Genomic DNA, 23410 nt, shown 5'->3' on the forward strand with positions numbered 1-23410 from the left:
TTTTTTTAAATCCCACCTTAGTAAACGTACCTCTAAGAGAGGGAAAATCACATGAGGGGAAAGGGCCCTGCTCATAAGAGCTTACATTCCGAAGGGGAGGGGCAGACAGACAGAGGTGACACAGATGGGGAAGAAGTGAGCATGGAACAGAGGGTTTAGGATGAGAGATGCCTGGGTTTGACGAAGAAGTGGGTCTTGAGACTCCGTTTAAAGTTTTGTAGAGAGGTGGAGAATTTCAGAGATAGGGAGCACCATGACCAAAACCTTAAGGCAGGAATGGGAGGAAGTAACCAGTTTGCAGGAGAGAAGGTATGTATTTGTGGAGCGAAGAGGGAGGGTGTATAAATGGAGATAAGGTCATATATGTAAATGGGAGAGGAGTGGGTGAGGGCTTTGTAAATGAATGTGAGAAACTTGAATTGGATTCAGAAAGGAAAGGGGAGCCAGTATAGGGCTTGTAATAGAGGAGAGGTCGACATAGTACATTTGGGGAGAAAAATGAGTCAGGCAGCAGCATTGAGGATGGATTGGAGTGGAGAGAGATGTTTATCAGGGAGGCCAGATAGGAGGAGATTACAGTAGTCCAATCTGGAGATGACCAATGAGTGGATGAGGGTCTTAGTTGCATCCTGAATGAGAAAAGATCTGATCATGGAAATATTTTTGAGATGGAAACAGCAGGACTGTGAGAGGTACTGAATGTGTGGTTTGAAGGAGAGGGAGGAATCAATGATAACTTGAAGACAACATAAGTAATTGATGTCTAGAGTAGAGAGTTGTGCCATCAATAGAGAGTGAAATTGTGGGAGGTGAGGTTATGCAGGCGGTTGGGAAGATGATCAGCTCAGTCTTAGACATGTTTAGTTTAAGAACGTGCTGGGACATCCAAGAAGAGATAGCAGAGAGACAGTTGGAGATATGAGAGAGGAGAGAGGTCAGGGGAGGAAAGGTTGATTTGAGTATTATCAGCATAGAGGTGATTTTGGAAGTTGAAAGAGCGATTGAGCTCACCTAAAGAGCACATAAAGAGAGAGAAAAGGAGAGGCCCAAGAACAGAGCCTTGGGGGACACCTACTGTTGGTGGTAGAAGGGGGTGGGGTGTAGTCATATGAGGAGACAGAGAAGGAGCAGTCAGAGAGGTAGTGTCACACAGAGCAATGTAGTGAAGGACTTGCAGGAGGAGAGGGTGATCCACAGTGTCAAAAGCAGCAGAAAGGTCAAGCAGAATAAGCAGAGAGTAGCGGCCCCTGGATTTGGAAGCATGGAGGTAATTGCAGACATTTGTGAGGGCAGTTTCAGTGGAGTGGAAGGGATGGAAACCAGGCTAAAATGTGTCAAGCAGGGGGTGGGAAGAAAGAAAGTAAGGTGGTTGTAGACAATACGCTATAGGGGAATTTGGATGAAAAAGGATGAGAGAGATGGGTCGGTGGTTGGTAAAGAGTGCTAGGATAGAGGGTAGGCTTTTTAAGAATGGTGGAGACAAGGGCATGCTTGAAGAGAGAGGCGATAGTTCCTGGTGAGAGGGATAGATAGAGGACGTGGACAAGATGAGCACAGGCAGAAGGAGAGAGGAGGTGGGAGAGAATAGGGTCAAGTGGGGAGGTGGTTGGGGAGGAGGGAGGAACGATGAGGGCATCACTTCCTCTCCATATAGATGATGAGGGGTGGTCAGGGAAAGGAGGGGGAGGTTGTTGAGGGTCTGTTGGGATGTGATTTACTGGCATTTGGAGTGAATTTTGGATGGGTGGCAAAGTCAAGGGCAGAGAGTGATGAAGAAAGTCGGGGTGGTGAGGAAAGAGAGGGAGTTGATGGTGGCACCTGGGGTTCAAAGATTGGGAGGAGATGAAGTTCTTGAAGCATGACTGTTTAGAGACAGATAGGGCAGCACTGTAGGTTGAGAACATACTGTAAATTAGAAATGGAGAAAGTGCACTGTAGCTGAGCAGTTTGTGAATGTTTGTGCAGATATCTGGTGAATTTGGAATGCCAGGGTTGAGATGTTGATCTGCGAGGATGTATAGTGTTCGCTGGAGAAACAGAGTCAAGAGCAGAAGTAAGGAAGGCATTTACCATTACCACGTGATGTGGTAAGGAACTATGCAGCATAATCACCCATACAATAAAGAACCCTTCTATTCGGATGATGAAACATTCCTCCAATCACAGTTGATAACTTTTCCTCTTCAGAAAAAAGGAATAACACATATTTTTATACTAACCTGGCTGATATAAATAAATGTTAATAAGGTCACCACTAATATGTATTATTATTTTTTCTCAAAAGTAAACAAGCCTAGCTTGTCTAATGTCTGAATAATTTAACCCTTCTATTCAGTGTATAATTGAGGATGCCAATCTTTAAACAGTTTTCCTAAGTCCATCTTGCTGTACAGTGAGACATCAAAGATTGTACCTCATACACATGTTGTTGCCTAACTAGTAACTGATACCATGGTTTATCTATATTTGTATTATGTGTCTTTATAATTCATTTTATGCATCCCAAGATGTTATTTGCTTTTGCAGCCACTGCCTACACCAACATCAGTTGTAAGAAGGCGGTGCTGGCAGAAACATCGTCAAACAATAAGGTGCATACAGTGATCAGATTTCTGCATCAGCATGTGAAATTTATCAGCAACTCGTCAAGGTGTACGATGATAGCGTTGTATTGCTACGCGATAATGCCAGGCCATACTCAGCCAACTGCACACATGACATGCTATGGCGCTACTATTGGAAGGTATTGGACCATCCTCCCTACAGCCCTGACCTGGCACAGAGTGATTTACATCTCTTTGGACCACTGAAGAAGCACCGGTGTTGAAGGTGATTTGCAAACAGATGGTGAATTTCAGTAAAGGGTGGTACTCACGGAGCGATATTCTAAGCAATCTGAATAGATTGCTTAGAATATCGGCATGATCGCTCCGTGTGTAGCCCCCTCAGCGATAGCGATGCGCGGCCCCGCACATCGCTATCGCTGCTGCTAGATTGGCCTGCATGCAGGCCAATCTAGCGGGTCGCTCACTTCACCCGCTGGGTGAAGTGAGCGGCCCCCCCGTCTCCCCCCGCACGCTCAGCACAGATCGCGCTGTGCTGAGCGGCAGGAGAGATGTGTGCTGAGCGGTTCGCTCAGCACACATCTCTCCCAAATCGGCCCGTGGGTACTGGGCTTAAGCCTTCATGTCTTTGCAACAGGAGCTTGACACTGATTTCATCAATGACAGAAGAGATGCCTTGGTGTACCATTGCAACAAATGATTAGATAAGTATGGACCCTAAGTGGAAAACAATCACTACCAAGGCCATACTTTTGATTAGCGTTTGCCTGTGGGTTCACTCACATGGAGTTCTGTTATTGCTTAGCGGAACTAATTTTACAAAGACAATAGTGTCATCTAATATTGTGATGTATATTTTATATTGTATACATTGATCACAAAAAGTTTTTGTAAACAATATTTGCAATTTTCCTTCAGGGATTAACATAAAAAAATGCTTGGGGCTACTAACTTGTGAGCAAGCCATGTAAAGCTGCCTATAGGAGAAGCAGCTTTTCTTGAGGTCTGTGCCTGCAGCCCTGAGCATTTGTCCTTGTGACTTGTTTATTGTCATAGTGAAGCAGACGTTTAAGGCTAGATTTACTAAGATAGGTTTGGTCAAGAATGCATTCTCGGGCGTATTTGACCAGTTTTCACAAGACAGAGATTAATTAAAGCTAAACACTAGTGAACAAATATGATTCTATCTGCAAAACATGGGTGAAAAGCCAAATACAACTAAATACACCATTAGACCAACTTGCAAGCACTTTTAATAGAAAACAATACAGCACGCAAATTTACCAAAATTTGATTCTTCAAAAATCCCCGCAAATTGCCCAAACAAGCACCAAATATATTTTATAAATGCACTACCTTCGACTTCCGGTTCCGGCTTGATGCTGTGAGGAGCGCTCTCAGCATCGCTCCGTGCAGCGAGACACCACATAGCTTTTAAAAGCCGTTTTCACGGCTTCCACAGAGACCTCCTCACTGTGCCACTAATAGCTGCAGCATTATGGAGAAATACCTAGCCTCCGGAGCCGCACCGAAGCCCTCTGCTCTCCCGCAGCCGCCCAGGCAGGAGAAGAAGCGCGCCAATCCCAATATGGCGCTGAGTAACAGCACCCCGCCGGCGTCTCCCGCGGCTAAGAAAACGGCCACTGAATTATTTCAGAAGGATCCTTCTCAGGTCAGTCGCTCAGCGGACACCCCAATCACACACTCTGATTTAGCTACTGCAATTACAAACACCATGGGCCCCCTGCTGTCTAAAGCTGTAGCTGACATTACACAACAGCTGCAGCACCTCACTCACAAGGTGTCTGTGCATGATAATCAGACAGAGCCGGATTAAGGCAGGGTCATAGGGGGCAAGTACCCCCGGGCCCTCATCTCTAATGGGGCCCCCCCAGTCGGAGCCATTTTCATTTTCTTAAATGGCCGCCAGGGGGGTTACAACAAAGTCAGGAATGTCTCACGAGTCAGCTGTGCAGTGCTCTCCCACGCGCATGCAGTTGAGAGAAATGCTGCTGCTGCGGGACTGGGAGCAGGCACAGAGGCAGGACCCGCTCTGACCAATGAGCATTCAGCAGCGCTGTCCTCTACTGCGTCTGTCCCAGCTCTACGTGATAGAGGAAGGGGAAGAAACAGCAGAGCGTGTGCTTTTCCTCTCCCACCCTCCGCAGCCCCCATCCAGTCTGCTCCGCACAGGCACATAATGACTGAGTAAACATCCGAGCAGCACATAATGACTGAGTAAACATCCGAGCAGGGAGAAGCTGTAGATGCCGGCCTGATCAGTGGTATTGGAGATAAGGTACACAGCAGTAAAAGCCTGTCTGACGGCACACAAAGCTCAGTATAGTGCACTGCACACTGCAGAGCAAAGGGAGAAGAAAATGGTCATATTGGGGGAGGGAGAGTATGGGAAGGTGGGAGGTAAGGGCTACTGCTTGGGTGACAGAAATATACAGCCACTGCACAGGAGGAGAGGTAGAGAGACTGGAAGGAGGATCCTTCTTGGTCTTAAAGAGTTATCACAGATAAAGGTAGATTCCTCAGTCACAGCCAGCAGCATGTCCCACAATTAGCCCCAGCAAGAGCTGCACTATTATTATTATTATTATTATTAAGCTGTATTTATAGGGCGCCACATGTCTGCAGCACTGATCAACTAGGTTTTCGACCATTAAAAGAGGCTTGAAGAAGTGGGGGTGGAGCCCTGGGGCAGAGAGTCCAAGGAGGAGGTGGCAAGAGTATTTGATGATGAAACAGGAGGAATCGCACTCCTTTACACAGAGGGGTAGATGTATTTTAAGGCAACAGGGGAGAAAGCAGTAACTGTACACTTTAAGGTGCTCATTCCGAGTTGATTGCTCGCTAGCAGTTTTTTAGCAGCCGTGCAAACGCTATGCCGCCTCCCACTGGGAGTGTATTTTAGCTTAGCAGAAGTGCGAACGAAAGGATTGCAGAGCGGCAGCAAAATAATTTTGAGCAGTTTCAGAGTAGCTCCAGACCTACTCAGCGATTACTTCAGACTGTTCAGTTCCTGATTTGATGTCACAAACACGCCCTGCGTTCACCCAGCCACGCCTGCGTTTTTCCTGGCACACCTGCGTTTTCTCGATCACTCCCTGAAAAAGGTCAGTTGACACCCAGAAACGCCCCTTTCCTGTCAATCACTCTGCGGCAAGCAGTGCGACTGAAAAGCTTCGCTAGACCCTGTGTGAAACTACATCTTTCGATGTAATATTACTTTGCGCGTACGCATTGCGCCTCATACGCATGCGCAGAAGTGCCTTTTTTTGCCTCATCGCTGCACAGCGAATGAATGCAGCTAGCGAAAGACTCGGAATGACCCCCTAAGTGCGACAGTTACCAATCCTCCCCCATGTATTACTATGGTGGTGTTTTATAAGTAAACTGACATTATATGCACTGCTATCTACAAGATAGCACAGCGATGTCCCCACCACTGCCGCCAGTATATGAATGGCGAGTTGGACTGATCGTTCAAACACCTGCAGCTATCGATTACGACAGCTGCAGGTGTCGTTTTGACCATACACCACAGCCAGGGACAGAGCTGTCCCTGGCTGTAGTGGCTGCCAACTCCGGACTGCATGGGAGATCTTGCTTGGCTTGCAGGATCTCACACATGCCTAGCAGAGCTAGTGAGGAGGAGATACACAGTGCATCAGCACTAGGCCGATGCACTGTGGGCTCTGGCAGGGATCACCGAAGTGGGGAGTTTCCACTCCCCCATCCTGGCATACAAAATGGTAATACATCTCGTCAGTACTGCTTCCTGCTTCGCCTTATAAAGAAGCAAAGAAGGAAGCGCTATAGCAGTACAATATGTGCCGCATAATACTTCCATCCCAGAGTAACATAGAAATTGACAACCGATAACCACTTGGCCCATCTAGTCTGCCCTTTTTTATCTCTTTTTATTTTTTTATTTAGTATACTGTGCACCAGAGGTAGAAGCCACAGAGAGCTATGTACACATTCTCTGCACCCACTCGCCCAACACCCCACCTTGAAGCAGCTAATAACTCTCATGTTATTACCATCTCTCTGCCTAATTTATTTTTATCTTGAATAGTTTTTTTAATCTCTATTTATGGTTTCTCAATATCCACCTCCTGCAATGTTATTTCAAAACCCTATACTGATCTTAAGCCCCATACACACTAGGCGATATTTTCAACGATATCGCTCATTTTGACCCTTCTGAGCGATATCATTTGTAATATCGCCCAGTGTGTATGCACTATATCGTTAACAATGCGCGCTCCCATGGGTCGTTAACAAGGTGTTCTGTCGCCCGTTCATGCAGGTCAATCTGACAAAGTCGTCAGAAACAGCATGTTCAGGGTGGTGACAAGAGGACGTCACTGAATGCTATCATTAGCGATATCGCTCAGTGTGTATGCACTAGATCGAATGCCCAGGAGTTCAAGGGCAAACACATACGATATCGCTTATGGAGCGTATCATCTAGTGTTACCGGCTTTAGCCTATGTTGACATTCCCTATTTACTATAAAACTGTTATGTAACATTATCAGCTCCATCGGATCATTCCCACCCTCACTGCCCAAAAAGAGTTAGGGCCAGATGTACTAAGCCTTGAAAAGTGATAAAGTGGACAGACATAAAGTACCAGCCAATCAGCTCCTAGCTGCCATGTTACAAGCTGGGTTTGAAAATGACAATTAGGAGTAGTTTATCATTCTCCACTTTATCACTTTTTGAAGGCTTAGTACATCTGCACTTATTGCCCTTTTGCACCCTGGTATCCAAAGCTCTTTGAACCAAATACTGGGAGAACTGGAAAGCCTCACTTTCAGCTAGCGGCTGCCTCATGGAGGTGTGGGGGCACACAGCAGGCACAGCCAATCGGGTATTGCTGATAAGAGGGCCCCAAGTTTTAAGAGCCCCGGGCCCCCCAAAGGCTTAATCCGGCTCTGTAATCAGATTGGTGTTTTAAGCCATGATATGGCGTCAACCCAGTGTTCCATTCTCCGCTTACAAAAAGAGAATCACCAATTATGGAACCGTCTAGAAGATGCAGAAAATCGTTCGCGACGGAATAATATTAGACTAGTGGGGCTGCCTGAGTCTATTAAAGGAGCTGAATTAGTTACATTCGTACAGTCCACCCTGCCGTCCCTTTTAAATATCTCTGACACCTGCAAGGATCTTGTAATTGAGAGGGTACACAGAGTGGGTCCTCCTCAACGCACCCCCGACAGTCGCCCACGGGTCACGCTCTTTCGTTGCCTTAATTATCTGCACAAGATGGCTTTCTGGACAGCCTCCCGTAAACAGAGGTCCGTGATATGGGAAGACTCTCGTTTGTTTATATTTCAGGATTTCTCTGCTGAATTGACCAGGGACAGTACTCTGTCACGCATTGATTACACCTTTATTTCTCAACAACTATTTCCAAACATCACAGACTCGGATATTAAATCAATAGCGATTTGACCAGGGCCAGAAAAGCTTTTAATCCAGTGTGCTCTAAATTAGTTCAGGACAAACGCAAATTTTCTTTGTTGTACCCTGCAAAGCTCAGAATTTATGGGGGAGACAAACCAATAGATTTTACTTCTCCTGATGATGCCATGGCCTATCTTCATGATGAAGCCTCAGAAACCCAGGAAGACATTTCTGATGCCCCTCCCCTTGCATCTTCTAAATAAACCTACTCTCCGGATAAAGTCCACAATGGACGGTCAATTTGAGGTTTCCTAACTGTATGACTCACTGCAGGATGGACTTTCCATTGCGATGTGACAGACATCAGTTGTCCACGACATACTCCTATTTTTACATTTCCTCGAATTACAGGAATATATCTGGAGAGGTGCTGTTCGCCTTACTGTTATTATAATTTACCTGCATCATATTTCTATTATAGGTGGCTGTAATTATATATTTACACACATAAGCCTAACATAACTGTTTTTCTACGACTTTGATGTTACGGCCCTGGCCTTTTAGTTATTGGTCTCTATTTACATAACAAATATTACGTGGTGGTGTTGTCAGCAGGAGCACTATGTCGAAAACCCCACAGTACTTGTGCTTAATGTTAATCGTAATTTGTTTACCGGATTTCGGTCTGTATTATACAGACGTCATTTATTGTCTGTTTTGGTTTGCCTTTATTTTGCTTTGTTTTACCTATGTCCCTCCTCCTCCTCTCCCCACTCCATATAGATATACATGTACTACTTTCTTGCTTGTTGGATACTCTCAATTATTCATTATTACTAAGCTTTATTTTCTGAATGACTGAAATCACAATAGGATCCCTTAACGTAGGTAGGTTCCTCCTTGTCGAACTTACTTTATATGATATTCCATATATCTTCTGCAATGTGTATGCACCCAACGCTTTTAGTAAAGCATTTTTCCAACAGCTGATTTCCAAACTTATCCCTCATGCCCATAATAACCTGGTAATGTGTGGGGATTTAAACCTGATTACTTCTCCCCATTTGGACCGCTCATACTCCTCTGGAGCCCCTCCTCATCTCCCCAAATTAGGTATCTCGCACCTATGTTCGTCCCTAAACTTAGTAGATATTTGGAGGGCCCTACACCCTACGGACAAAAATTATACTTGCCTTTCTGCTGCACACAGTACTCTGTCACGCATTGATTACACCTTTATTTCTCAACAACTATTTCCAAACATCACAGACTCGGATATTAAATCAATAGCGATTTGACCAGGGCCAGAAAAGCTTTTAATCCAGTGTGCTCTAAATTAGTTCAGGACAAACGCAAATTTTCTTTGTTGTACCCTGCAAAGCTCAGAATTTATGGGGGAGACAAACCAATAGATTTTACTTCTCCTGATGATGCCATGGCCTATCTTCATGATGAAGCCTCAGAAACCCAGGAAGACATTTCTGATGCCCCTCCCCTTGCATCTTCTAAATAAACCTACTCTCCGGATAAAGTCCACAATGGACGGTCAATTTGAGGTTTCCTAACTGTATGACTCACTGCAGGATGGACTTTCCATTGCGATGTGACAGACATCAGTTGTCCACGACATACTCCTATTTTTACATTTCCTCGAATTACAGGAATATATCTGGAGAGGTGCTGTTCGCCTTACTGTTATTATAATTTACCTGCATCATATTTCTATTATAGGTGGCTGTAATTATATATTTACACACATAAGCCTAACATAACTGTTTTTCTACGACTTTGATGTTACGGCCCTGGCCTTTTAGTTATTGGTCTCTATTTACATAACAAATATTACGTGGTGGTGTTGTCAGCAGGAGCACTATGTCGAAAACCCCACAGTACTTGTGCTTAATGTTAATCGTAATTTGTTTACCGGATTTCGGTCTGTATTATACAGACGTCATTTATTGTCTGTTTTGGTTTGCCTTTATTTTGCTTTGTTTTACCTATGTCCCTCCTCCTCCTCTCCCCACTCCATATAGATATACATGTACTACTTTCTTGCTTGTTGGATACTCTCAATTATTCATTATTACTAAGCTTTATTTTCTGAATGACTGAAATCACAATAGGATCCCTTAACGTAGGGGGTATAAATTCTCCACAGAAACGACGAAAAATCCTTCAATATTTGAATAAGCAAAATATAGATGTTATCTTCCTACAAGAATCACATCTTACTCATATAGAAACGCTTAAACTTCAAATGCTTCAGTGGTCCTTGGTTGCGGACGCACCATTTACCTCTAAAGCGCGTGGAGTAGTCATACTTGCTAAACGTAGTATACCGGTTGTGGTAACACGAATCGATGCAGACCCTGCTGGTAGGTTCCTCCTTGTCGAACTTACTTTATATGATATTCCATATATCTTCTGCAATGTGTATGCACCCAACGCTTTTAGTAAAGCATTTTTCCAACAGCTGATTTCCAAACTTATCCCTCATGCCCATAATAACCTGGTAATGTGTGGGGATTTAAACCTGATTACTTCTCCCCATTTGGACCGCTCATACTCCTCTGGAGCCCCTCCTCATCTCCCCAAATTAGGTATCTCGCACCTATGTTCGTCCCTAAACTTAGTAGATATTTGGAGGGCCCTACACCCTACGGACAAAAATTATACTTGCCTTTCTGCTGCACACAGTACTCTGTCACGCATTGATTACACCTTTATTTCTCAACAACTATTTCCAAACATCACAGACTCGGATATTAAATCAATAGCGATTTGACCAGGGCCAGAAAAGCTTTTAATCCAGTGTGCTCTACGGACAAAAATTATACTTGCCTTTCTGCTGCACACAGTACTCTGTCACGCATTGATTACACCTTTATTTCTCAACAACTATTTCCAAACATCACAGACTCGGATATTAAATCAATAGCGATTTCCGACCATGCCTTGATTTGGTTCTCACTCCTCATACGGCCCGTAAACAAACCACCCCCCCAATGGAGATTCCCATCTCACTTGATGACGTCCTCTAAATTTGGTGACATGTTAGATGCTGCCTGGGATACTTACTCTTATACTAATGAATCTCATGTAGAATCTGACCCCTCCCTCTTTTAGCTAGCCTCTAAGGCGGTCTTACGAGGAGAAATTCTCTCTTATACCTCGGCACTTAAAAAGAAATATACACAATCCTATATATCTGCTCAACAAGCTCTTACAAATGCGTACCAGTCCTATACCCTGACTCCATCCCCTGCTAATAAACACGTTTATCTCACACAAAAATTGCACTTTAATGAACTATTATCATCCATGGGAGATAAATACAAATTTAAAATTGACTATAAATTCCATAAATTTGGAAATAAAACGGGCAAAATGCTTACGAATCTTTTAAGAGGCACTTTTACCCCCATGACAGTACATCCATTATTGACTGCTGAGGGAACATTAACCACTGATCCTCAACAAATTTCAGATATAATGAAACTATATTATGAAAAATTATATTCTCCCCATTCTGCCATGTCCCCCCCTCCTTTCATTACTCAATCCCCTTCTCCAGCTTGGGAATTCCCAGACCTCCCACAATTTTCGGCGGATGATTTTCCCTCCTTGATGACCCCGATCACTTGTGAAGAAGTTCGACAGGCGATTTCCAAATCTAAAGCCCCTGGTCCTGATGGATTATCAGGAGAATTTTATAAACATCTAGCTCCAAGAATAGCCACATATCTGACCGCTTTCTATAATCATATAATAGACACTAACACGATTCCCCTTCATTTTAATTCGGCCATTATTAAGGTACTCCCTAAACAAGGTCGAGATCTTTCTAGCCCCGCATCATATCGCCCCATTTCCCTCCTAAATTTAGATTACAAAATTTTAACAAAAATTCTGGCCGACAGATTGAAGTTCTCTCTGCCACAAGTCATACATCCTGATCAAACAGGTTTCATTTGTGGACGTCACTCTGTTCGAAATGTTAGACGGGTATTGGCTACTATCCAACATTTGACGGTTACTGATACTCAGGACTCCCCCCACAATGTAGTTTTAACTTTAGATGCAGAAAAGGCCTTCGATCTCATAACATGGCCTCATTTATTTTTGACTTTAGAGAAATTTGGTTATCCTTCTTCATTTATTTTACTACTAAAAACCTTATATACCTCCCCAAAATCCCAACTTATCTGTAATGGTTACCCCTCTAATCCGTTCACCATATATAAAGGCACGAGACAGGGATGCCCACTCTCCCCCTTATTGTTTGCATTGTTTGAAACCTTGTGGTTTCCATACGAAATTCTCCACTTATTGATGGTATTCGAATTGGCGATGTTGTTTTGAAGACGGCCCTCTTCGCCGATGATATGTTACTATTTCTGTCCCGGCCTGAGATTACGATCCCCAATGTAATGTCTCTGATACATTCTTTCGGGGATGTGGCGGGTTTCAGGATTAACATTGCCAAGTCGGAACTACTTACTTTACCTAGTCCTCGATCGTCCAAACCTTCTTCTTCCTCAACACACTCCCACTTTACTAAAGTTGACAGTATTAAATATCTGGGTGTCCATATTCCCTCTGACCTCTCTACCTTATACAAATTAAACTTTTCCCCAATCCTTAAAAAAATTTCGACCCTATATGAGGCCTGGATGACCCTACCCCTTTCCCTCCTTGGCCGTTTAGCAATAGTTAAGAGTATTATCTTTCCGAAGATTTTTTATGCCCTGCAAATGCTTCCTATTGGACTCTCCAAATCAGACTTCTCCAAATTTGATAGTCTTACTTCTCGCTTCTTATGGATGCAACAACGCTCTAAAATCGCTCTAGATAAACTTCAATCCCCTCGCTCCAAAGGAGGAATGAATGCTCCCAATCTCCATAGATATTTTCTTTCTGTACAATTTAGGGTTATTAAAGATTGGTTATTGAATTCTTCAACTTACACCGATCTCGCATTGGACTGTGCCATCTTCTCCCCATTTGCTCCTAGTGCCTTGCTTCACTCTAAACGAGGAGACATTCCACCCAACATCCTACAGAACATATTGTTTCATGATGTTTATTTGGCATGGAAATCCATTAACAAAAAATTACTCAGAAATCACCTGTCATCTCCTTATTTCCCCCTGTGGGGAAACCCCTCATTTCCTCCCTCACTGACAAACGCTGATTATCTGAATTGGAAACAGAAAGGTCTGTTTTTAACTTCGCAAATCTTTGACCCAGGAGGACTTATACTCCCCTACTCAGAACTAAAACTTACATATCAGCTATCTGATCGGACCTTCTTTATGTACTTACAATCCAGACACTATGCATTATCCCTGACTCCCTCCACGCGCTTCACCCTTTCCACAGACCCTCTAAACAGTCTATTTAGGGCCTTAAAATCTATGCCATACCATACTAAAATGCTTTATTCTCTTCTTTCCCCTACCACTACATCATTGGCATGGTCTAAGCTTCTGAAAGCATGGCAATCTGATATAAGAACAATACACGCCTTCGCTGACATTATTAATCATTTTGATACAACACTGAAGCATTTGAAATCCTCCTATTTACAAGAGGTACATTTAAAAACTTTACACAGAGCATATGTTTCTCCATCTCAAAGGGCCCGCATGTTCCCTGAAAATGATGGCTCCTGTCTGAAATGTTATGCCTCTAAAGCAGATTTTTTCCACTGTATGTGGAGTTGTGGGAAGATTAAACGCTTTTGGTGCAAATTACTTAATTACATAAACTCTTTGTTCAATCTACACCTTCTTCCGAATCCTTCTGCTTGTCTTTTAGCTGATTTTAGGAATTGGGCCCTAGGTGCTCGTAAATCATCTATTTTGCCTTTACTGTCAATTATAGTCACAGTAGCCAAGAAAATTATTTTAATTCATTGGATATCCAAGACTACTCCATCCATACCGGAAGTTAGACAAAAATTACTTCAATTAATGTATTTTGACAGGAGGGATACCTACCCAGACTTAAACAAAAATGTAGAGAAATTTCATTCAAAATGGGAACCTTTTATTTCTTCCTTGGATCTCTCCACTCAAAATACCATTATGGCGATTTTTGAGAACACGGAATGGCAACTTTTACGTAACCTTACTTAGGCATAATCACGTGATCTAGTTATTAACCCCCTGACGGGTACTACTCAATATGATAATACGCTTGGGTTTTGGTCTAAGCTCAAATCAAATTGAGAGTATTCTAAACGATAATTACCTGATGTCACAAATATCTACTTTCCCTATCCCCCTTCAAACCCTTCCCCACACCCTGGCTTGTAATTTTACTCTGGTGTTATTTTATCCTTTATTAGCTTTTTCTTTTACTTTGCCTTATTTTATTTTATTTTTATTTTTATTTTTTTTATTTTTTCTATGTATTTTTTGGTATGGGAACAGCGATGTGGGCTTCCCTAGCTAAGCTCAGTTAGATATGGTTATTCATAAAGTTATATGTTTCTTATTACCCCAAAATTATAACATACTCACTGACTCTCCTTCGGATGACGAGCTCATTCTGGTTACATATCCCTTTCACATCGACAGGGCTCTGTCATGTATTGATGGATATGTTTAGTTATCTTATTTTTCTCTATTTTGCCTTTGACTCCCTTAGGTGGGTACTATATTTTCTCTCTGACAGAACTTTTATATTGTTATACCTATTTACCTGCAATGCCCCCATCGCATAAACTGTCATGTTAATTGTCTTAAATAATAATAAAGAAATTGTTGTTTAAAAAAATGCACTACCTTCACTGGTGCGAGTGTCATGTGTTCTCGTGCATTTTAACTTGAACCACAATAATACCATAAAAAAATGATTATGTCACCTTTTAGTTAAATACAAAACCAAACTAATAATGTAATTTTGTGAACATTTTTAACAATTTTTAAAGGATTTTTCCCCCCATATTTTTGTACATACATTCACAGCTTTTCCCTACTGTATCTCGACATCTGCCCTGCAGCTCTTGAGAACCAACTCTGGTACATGGTCTTTGGCATGCTAAGTAGTTACTGGGGTTGTGTTGTGTGGAGGTTCCTGATATGCTGGTATTGGGGTCAGGTAAACGAGAAAATATTTAGCTTCCTAAATTTAAGAATGTCCCAAATAGCATTGTTTTGGGTGTTCAGAAGTCACTAAAATGTACAATGTGATGATACTGTATCTGGAGTTTGAGTGCTGCATCCTTAGCAAAGTGTTGTAGAATTGTATATTTGAGTCCTATATTATGTCCATGTTGTTAGTAATTCGGGTAAGCTCAACACTTCAAAGTGTCAAGGGTTGAGGATGGACCTGAGCCCAGTTACATGTTCTGAGCTGGTGAACGCTGATTGGGCAGGGTGACAGAGAGCCAGAGGCTTATGGGAAGGAGGATGAGTTCGAGAGAAGCCATTGAAGGAGCTGGATGCGTTGTGAAGAGTGGAGTGAAAAAAACTGTATTGGTGCAGATCAGGTGCCACACTGAGCGGTGGAGAGCAGCGAGGTGCTTTTGGGAAAGCAGAGAACCGGGTGAGCGGGCACGAGCCAGGCCTATGCAGGGGTGAGGACACCACGGCCATCTTGAGAAGCTGAATACCACTAAGACATGTCAAGCCAGAGTGCAGAATAGCCTAAAAGGTTCTGAGTGAGTAAACCAAGACTGTTTCGTGTTGTGTATTTGACAGGTGCCACAGCCCCATTCTATCAATCCATTGTTTCCCCACCCCTTTTCAATTGTGTTTGATATACATTTAAAAGATATTTGATATCAAATGATAATTGATTTGCTATTAAGAAAAAATGTTTCCCTTAGACAATCAGAATATAAAATGGCTAACCGAAAAAAGCAGATGAAAAGACATTGTTTATGATTTAATCAAGCCTCTCTAATGGCCCGTACACACTATGCAATATCATTTACGATTTGAGCGAAATTGTTCGTTTCTGATTGATATTGTATAATGTGTATGCTTGATCCGACGTACGGCGCGCTCCCGCGGGTCGCCGACGACATCTTACTGCATGCAGTCTTGATGAGGTGATGATGTGTGCTTTTTTTGTCCTCATCGAACAGTGTGTACAAACGACCTTGCGACCATGCGATCTGATCATATGTGATGTCATCCTAGTACCTCCTCCTTCCTGTTCCTGTGTAAGGTGTTGGCTCAGTCAATGTTTGCTGGAAGAAGCTGACAGTCAAGCTGTACCTCCTCCTTCAGTGTTTGCTGGCAGAGAGTGAAGAGTTTCAGCTGCAGAAGTACCGGAATACCCCAGAATCAGAGGCGGAACTACCGCCAGTGCAACCAGTGTGTTGCACTGGGGCCCACCTCTGTCCAGGGGCCCAAAGCATGTAATGAGTCAAACTGACTCATTACATGCCGCTGTGTGCTGCGGGCAACCGCTGCCCGCAGCACACAGCCGCCCGGAGAGGAGAGGAGCAGCGGTACGGGGGAAGGAGGAGGAGGGAGGTGAATTATACTTACCCTCTCCGCTGGCTCAGGCTCCTCGGTGCAGCTTGACGATTCCCGGGCAGTAGAGAAGGAGGAGGAGGAAGGTGGAGGAGGGAGCCGCAGCAGCGCTTTGTTACTGGTGGAGGCGCTGCTGCTGCCCCTCTGCTTCACTATAGGCTGTCTTCAGAGAACAGCCAATAGTGAAGCAGAGGGGCAGCAGCAGCAGCGCCTCCACCAATAACACAGCGCTGCTGCGGCTCCCTCCTCCACCTCCCTCCTCCTCCTTCTTTACTGCCCGGGAATCGTCAAGCTGCACCGAGGAGCCTGAGCCAGCAGAGAGGGTAAGTATAATTCTTCTTTCTTTTCTTTTCTTTTCTTTTCTTTCTTTCTTTCTTTCTTTCTTTCTTTCTTTCTTTCTTTCTTTCTTTCTTTCTTTCTTTCTTTCTTTCCTTCTTTCCTTCTTTCCTTCTTTCTTTCCTTCTTTCTTTCTTTCTTTCTTTCTTGGGACTGCCTGCCACAATGTGTAAAAAGGGAGAATCTGCCTGCCGCTATGTGTAAAAATGGGGAATCTGCCTGCCGCTATGTGTAAAAATGGGGAATCTGCCTGCCGCTATGTGTAAAAATGGGGAATCTGCCTGCCGCAATGTGTAAAAATGGGGAATCTGCCTGCCGCTATGTGTAAAAATGGGGAATCTGCCTGCCGCAATGTGTAAAAATGGGGAATCTGCCTGCCGCAATGTGTAAAAATGGGGAATCTGCCTGCCGCAATGTGTAAAAATGGGGAATCTGCCTGCCGCAATGTGTAAAAATGGGGAATCTGCCTGCCGCAATGTGTAAAAAGGGGGAATCTGCCTGCCGCAATGTGTAAAAAGGGGGAATCTGCCTGCCGCAATGTGTAAAAAGGGGGAATCTGCCTGCCGCTATGTGTAAAAATGGGGAATCTGCCTGCCGCAATGTGTAAAAAGGGGGAATCTGCCTGCCGTAATGTGTAAAAAGGGGACACTGTCTTCCGTTATGTGTAAAAAGTGTACGCTGTCTGCCGTAATGTGTAAAAAGGGGACGCTGTCTGCCGTAATGTGTAAAAAGGGGGACGCTGTCTGCCGTTATGTGTAAAAAGTGTACGCTGTCTGCCGCTATGTTTAACAAGGGCACGCTGTCTGCCGTTATGTGTAACAAGGGCACGCTGTCTGCCATTATGTGTAAAAAGGGTACGCTGTCTGCCGTAATGTGTAAAAAGGGGGACGCTGTCTGCCATAATGTGTAAAAAGGGGACGCTGTCTGCCGTAATGTGTAAAAAGAGAAATCTGTCCGCTGTAAGGTGTAAAAGGGTCTTTACCTGGTGTAGTGGTGCTACTGTGCGGCGTAATTTGAATAATGGAGACTACTGTGCACCGTTTTCTGAATTGGTATTATTTTGTGGCCACACTCCTTCCCCACGAAGCCACGCCACTATGTATTTTTGCGCGCGCCTACGGCGCGCACTGCCCCTGTTTTGCATGCAGGGGTGGGGCTCCGATGCCGTTTCTTGCACACAGTACAAAAATGTCTACTTACGGCACTGTTGCTAGGTATCCATTTCTCTGGTCCTAAGCAGGTCCCCCTCACCAGATCCTCTCCAGGGGTGAGGGGGTGGACTTGGATGGGATGGGGGGCCCAAAGCATTTTGTCGCACCTGGGCCCACCGCTCGCTAGTTCCGCCACTGCCCAGAATACACCTATTGTGGTATGTATTTTAACTGCATTTTAACATATATTTTAACTGCGTCCTCTGTCCACCAATGTTTGGTACAAATAGGAAGCCCTCACATGTCTGCTTGCACATTTATTTTAACTGCATCCTCTGTCCACCAATGTTTGTTTGGTCAGTGTTGCATTTGTTTCAAGCCAATGTGCCTTCAGATCTGCTCACAGCAGCAAATTTGTGAGCAAATGGGCAGACCCATGTGCACTGCAGGGGGTGGGGGGTGGTAGGTATAACATTTGCAGTAAGAGAGATTTGGGACGGGTGTGTACAAGACATTGCATAAAAATGCCTTTTTTGTTTACCTCTTGCAGCTTGTGTGCTAATGTTTTTATAATTTTATCCAAATAACTTTTGAAAACAAGCTTTTTACAATGTTTTTATTTTTTAACAAGAATGAACATGAACAAAATTACATTGTATTTTTCAAAAATGGATAAAGACTTTTTTTTCTGGAACTTTATCATCAAAAGGAATATCTTTGGAGGGTGAAGTCACCGGAATATCACAATAAAAATAAAAGCAACGCTGCCTTGGATGAACTAACAAACTACAGTCTGACTGAATATCCTGAGGCCAGTCCAGATTGGGTGAAACGAAAAATACAAAATTTTCGTACAGTTTTCTATAAGGAATATAAAATAACAACTGCAGGACCAACTGGATCTAGTGCTGGAGAAAGACACCAGACCAAATTGTGGTATTATAATTTACTACTATTCACGGTTGAGCAAGTAGCAGTTCGTCCATCAAGGAATACTTTGGAGGAAGACCTTTTGGATGAGTCTGAGGATAAAGGTGAGAGCCCAAGTCGAGATATGGTGAGTGATTAAGGAATTATCTCCTCCACCTCGCAATCCACTGCTCCAACTCCTTTAAAATAATGGAGATATTCCTCTCTTCCTCTTTTTGCATTAGCTGTACCTCTGTCTTGTATTAGGGGAGTTTCCACAGGGGGCATAACCTCACTTACTTTTGGTTGTTTTTGTTTATCCTTGTTTGTAGCACAAGATGTTTGTTGTGAGGTTTTCCGCCTTAAAAAAATTGTGGAGAATGCAGCATGCCATCACCACAGAGTCGATTTTATCGACTCTTAAATGTATGGCGGTGTGAAAAATCCTGAATCTGTTGGCAAGTATGCCAAAGGCATTCTCAATGATTCTTCTTGCTCTGGAAAGCCTGTAATTATAAATCTGTTTCTCTTGGCTAAGTCCCCTTTGAGGGAATGGTTTAATTAGATGCTCATGAAGAGCAAAAGCCTCATCAGCCACAAAAACAAAAATTTAGATTCTCTTTTGTTACAGCTCTAGTTGGTAAATTTAAGGTATTGCCAATGAGTTTTTTTGTACAAAATGGTCTCTTTAAATGAGCCTCCATCTGATGAGCGCCCATTTTTACCTATGTCAACAAATAAATATTCGCAATTTGCGTCTACTAGAGCCATTAAAACTGTGCTAAAATAAGCTTTGTAAATAAAATAAAGAGAACCAGAGTTTGCAGGTGGGATAATTCTAACATGTTTCCCATCAAGCGCACTGCCACAACTTTCATCCACTCCTCCACAGTAGTAGGAAACTGTAATTGATGCGCTAAAGATTTTTTTAATTTTTCCAAGGTATTTACATTTTTTGGTATTAAATATTTACATTATTTATTTATTTTACAGTCTACCCCTAGCTTGGAGGGAACCCCGCAGCCACCCCTTTCCCAAACAACTGGCAGTGGCACAGAAATGATGACTGAAAGTACCAACCCGTCTCAATCAACACCTGAAATACCCAAAGGAAAGCCACAGAAATCAGAACATACAGCATCTGCAGCATCCAGCTTTCTTTCAACAGCAGAAAAGGTGCTCAATACACCACCAGATCACTTAGCCATGTATGGCTCATACTTGATAGGGACCCTGAGGCTTTGCTCAGAGCCTCAGCAAATCAAATTTGAAAAATTATGTAATGAGCTACTAAATAGGGCCATAACCCATGTAACCCATAATACAGCAATATGTGAGAATACAGCCCAGTCCACTCACCCCTACCCATACAATCAACAACAACCGTCAAGCCCTATAAGGCCAACTACACCAAAAAACCCACAAGCACAACAACCAATGCCACCTTCTGCTAATGTATACGAGCCCTCTACTTCTAGCCAGGTTTATACGGCTCTTCTGCAGTGCGAGTCACCTGATGAAGATCCCGAATATCTAAATTGTTAACAATATCTATAGTTTTACCTTGTTGTTAATAATAAAAGATTTATTGTTTTTATTTTTTTATACAATTTATGTGCACAATCAGAATGTAGTCTCAATGCCATCTGTCAGGATCCCACATTTCAGAACACCAACACTGAAATCCCAGCAGCTTTGAATGCAGATATTTGGTAAGGGAATGTAACCTGATGCGAGCATAAGGAATTACCAAACACACAGCAAGGTTAGCAAAGATGCCTCGTTGCACTTGCCCCCGCTGCCACCTTCTGGACTGCAGGGCTGCTGACTGTTAAAATGACACATCCCATTCCCTTCCATCTGCAAGTGTTTTGTGCGTTACCTGTTACTACAAATTTTAAACTGATGTGCTAGTTTTATATATGTTCTTTAAAAAGCAAAGTTTTACATTCGTGAATGGGAATGAGCGCACTCAACAATTTTTCCATATATATGTTAACAGTCCAAGGTCCTCTTTATTAACAAACCATAACATGATAGTGGCACAAAGAAATCCAAACTTTCGGTGTGCATTTGGACCTTTCTCAAGGGATCAACAGCAAAAGGTGGCAAAAATGTAGAAGGTCTGGAACTAAAGTGGTTCCTGGATAAAAAGGACCTTTGACTGTTTACATATATGGATAAACTGAGGAGTGCCCTCTTTCCCATTGTATTTGGTTATCAGAAGTTCACTGGGTTATTCTTTTAAAGCACCCCAGTGGCTGTTTTGTGGTTGGTGACAGTGAAGGACCCAAATGTTCTGTTGTTTTAAAAATATTCCATTAGCAACTTGCTTGTCCTTAAAAATGCCAACAAACCACTGTATTAAAAAATCTGTATAGTGTGAATTATGCAAAATTTTTTGGAATGATCCATGTCCAAATTAATGTGCACACTATAAATGTTAAACATTTTCTAATATATTAAAAACATGTAGTATGTTCAGCTACCAAAAAATTTGAAAACCAAGGTGCGTTTTACCAAAAACATAAACATTAATATATTCAGTAGCAAATTGAGTGTTGCACGATTATTTCATACTTTCATATACTGTTGCTTCAAAACTTTGATAATAGCTTCACAGGTTTCAGGGATAATATGTCCCAAAGCTTGGGGAGATATGAGTGCTCCATATTTTAAATCCTGAAGCGATATTCCTGTGGCCAAAAATCTGAGTGTAACCACCAGCCTGTCCTCTGCTGGGATTGCCCTCCGGAACTGGGTGTCATGTTTTTCAATGTAAGGCCTCACAAGGCCCAGCAACTCCTGGAATGCTTCTTTGTCCATCCTGAGGAAATTGCGGTAGTCATTCGGATAGGTATCTCTTATCTGCATCAGCAGTGGCATATGTGAGTGTATATCCCTCTGCTGAAGCCACTGTTTGGTCCAACAAGACCTCCTCAACCTTCTTCTATCGGTCTCAATATTATCTGCTTCCAAAACCGCAACAGCAGCATAATATACAGCAACTTGATGCAGGTACGAAAGGAATCCATTATAAAAAGAGCAACTGCAAAACCACACAGCTCAAAACACAATTCCTGCAGAACCTCTCATAATATGGTGGAGAGATATGTGCTTCTCCCAGAAGTCCAGCCCTTTTTAAATTTTGCTGTGATGTCAAACGATCCAGACATTGTTTGACATCGTTGGACATCATATGTTAAAAGTATAGTGTTTACAAACGACCTGATCTGAAACAATACCGTTGAAGATATCGGATGATATTGCATCTTATGGAATCGTATAATGTGTACATACCATAAGAAGCTACATTGATTTAAAAATGTTAAAAAGCACAGAGTTGGTCACTTGTTTTTCTGCTGAGAAAATAGTTATTTGTGGTTCAACATATAGCTTGGATTATGTTGTAATATCCAATTACGTGTAAGTGTAGCTAGTATTGCATTAGTCCTGGGATAGTTTGATTTATAAATAATGCTATTACAGGTTGAGTATCCCTTATCCAAAATGCTTGGGACCAGAGGAATTTTGGATATCGGATTTTTCCGTATTTTGGAATAATTGCATACCATAATGAGATATAATGGTGATGGAACCTAAATATAAGCACAGAATGCATTTATGTTTCATATACACCTTATACACACAGCCTGAAGGTCATTTTAGACAATATTTTTTATAACTTTGTGCATTAAACAAAGTGTGTGTACATTCACACAATTCATTTATGTTTCATATACACCTTATAAACACAGCCTAAAGGTCATTTAATACAATATTTTTAATAACTTTGTGTATTAAACAAAGTTTGTGTACATTGAGCCATCAAAAAACAAAGGTTTCACTATCTCACTCTCACTCAAAAAAGTCCGTATTTCGGAATATTCCGTATTTCGGAATATTTGGATATGGGATACTCAACCTGTATTACAACTAGTGAATATGTAACCTCAGATGCTTTTCTCTGATGGGAAAAATAAAATAAAAGTTACTTACATTTGAACATATAAGCATAGCTAGTATTGCATTAGTCATAAGAGAATGCCCTGAGGGCACCTGGTCATTTTAAACAGAAGGACTACCCATTAATGAAGTAATCTATTGGTCTTTGTAAGTGCAGTGGTCAATATATGAAATTGTTGCCATATAGCTCACAATGTGGGAAATCACATGTAGGGTTTCAGTAGGCTGTAGCATATTGTCAGATTTTTGATCAAATAATTTTAATAATTTAAGGTTTCTATATTTAGTTATTCATTTATTTTAGACATAGCCGGACATGTATTTGCATGATTCATTTGAATGACACATTGTGCAAATTCAAGCGTTGAAAAATAGAGCTGTGATTTTAAATTTTCACATCTAATATGTGTGCGTGTGTGTGGGCAAAGGTCTATATTTCCTCAAAGTTGAATATATATATTTAGAACACGCTGATAAGACAATAATGTATTCAAGCCTGTCTAAGATGCTAAATTAATTTCAGATGTTCTAAAAATGTAAAAAAATCACATTATCACAATGAT

At 42.3% G+C, this 23410-nt stretch overlaps 2 protein-coding genes across 6 annotated transcripts in view; one reads left to right on the forward strand and one right to left on the reverse strand.

Moving 5' to 3' along the window:
- Positions 1-23410, reverse strand: part of LOC134936598 (putative adhesion G protein-coupled receptor E4P) — a 317217-nt gene that overhangs the window by 89062 nt on the left and 204745 nt on the right. Inside the window, exon 1 of one of the 5 annotated variants that reach the window (XM_063931709.1) lies at positions 3921-4540. The exons of the other annotated variants lie outside the window; for them this stretch is intronic. Within the exon in view, the coding sequence (XP_063787779.1) occupies positions 3921-3993 (73 nt within the window). The 5' untranslated portion in view covers positions 3994-4540. Of the gene's footprint in view, positions 1-3920; positions 4541-23410 lie in introns of those variants that run through there. 5 annotated transcript variants of the gene reach the window in all.
- LOC134933641 (uncharacterized) lies at positions 4153-20478 on the forward strand. The gene is made up of 3 exons (XM_063929005.1): positions 4153-4236; positions 18682-19029; positions 19875-20478. The coding sequence occupies exons 1-3, from the start codon at positions 4153-4155 to the stop codon at positions 20424-20426; spliced, it is 984 nt and encodes a 327-aa protein (XP_063785075.1). The 3' UTR covers positions 20427-20478.

Source organism: Pseudophryne corroboree, chromosome 6 (genome assembly GCF_028390025.1).
Source record: "Pseudophryne corroboree isolate aPseCor3 chromosome 6, aPseCor3.hap2, whole genome shotgun sequence".
NCBI lineage: Eukaryota > Metazoa > Chordata > Amphibia > Anura > Myobatrachidae > Pseudophryne > Pseudophryne corroboree.

Bases quoted from the DNA above. Each gene is read 5' to 3' on its own strand.
- LOC134933641 (XM_063929005.1), top strand. From the start codon at position 4,153: ATGGCGCTGAGTAACAGCACCCCGCCGGCGTCTCCCGCGGCTAAGAAA. The intron at 4,237-18,681 runs GTCAGTCGCTCA...TATCATCAAAAG, and splicing joins TTCAGAAGGATCCTTCTCAG to GAATATCTTTGGAGGGTGAA. The intron at 19,030-19,874 runs GTGAGTGATTAA...TTTATTTTACAG, and splicing joins AGAGCCCAAGTCGAGATATG to TCTACCCCTAGCTTGGAGGG.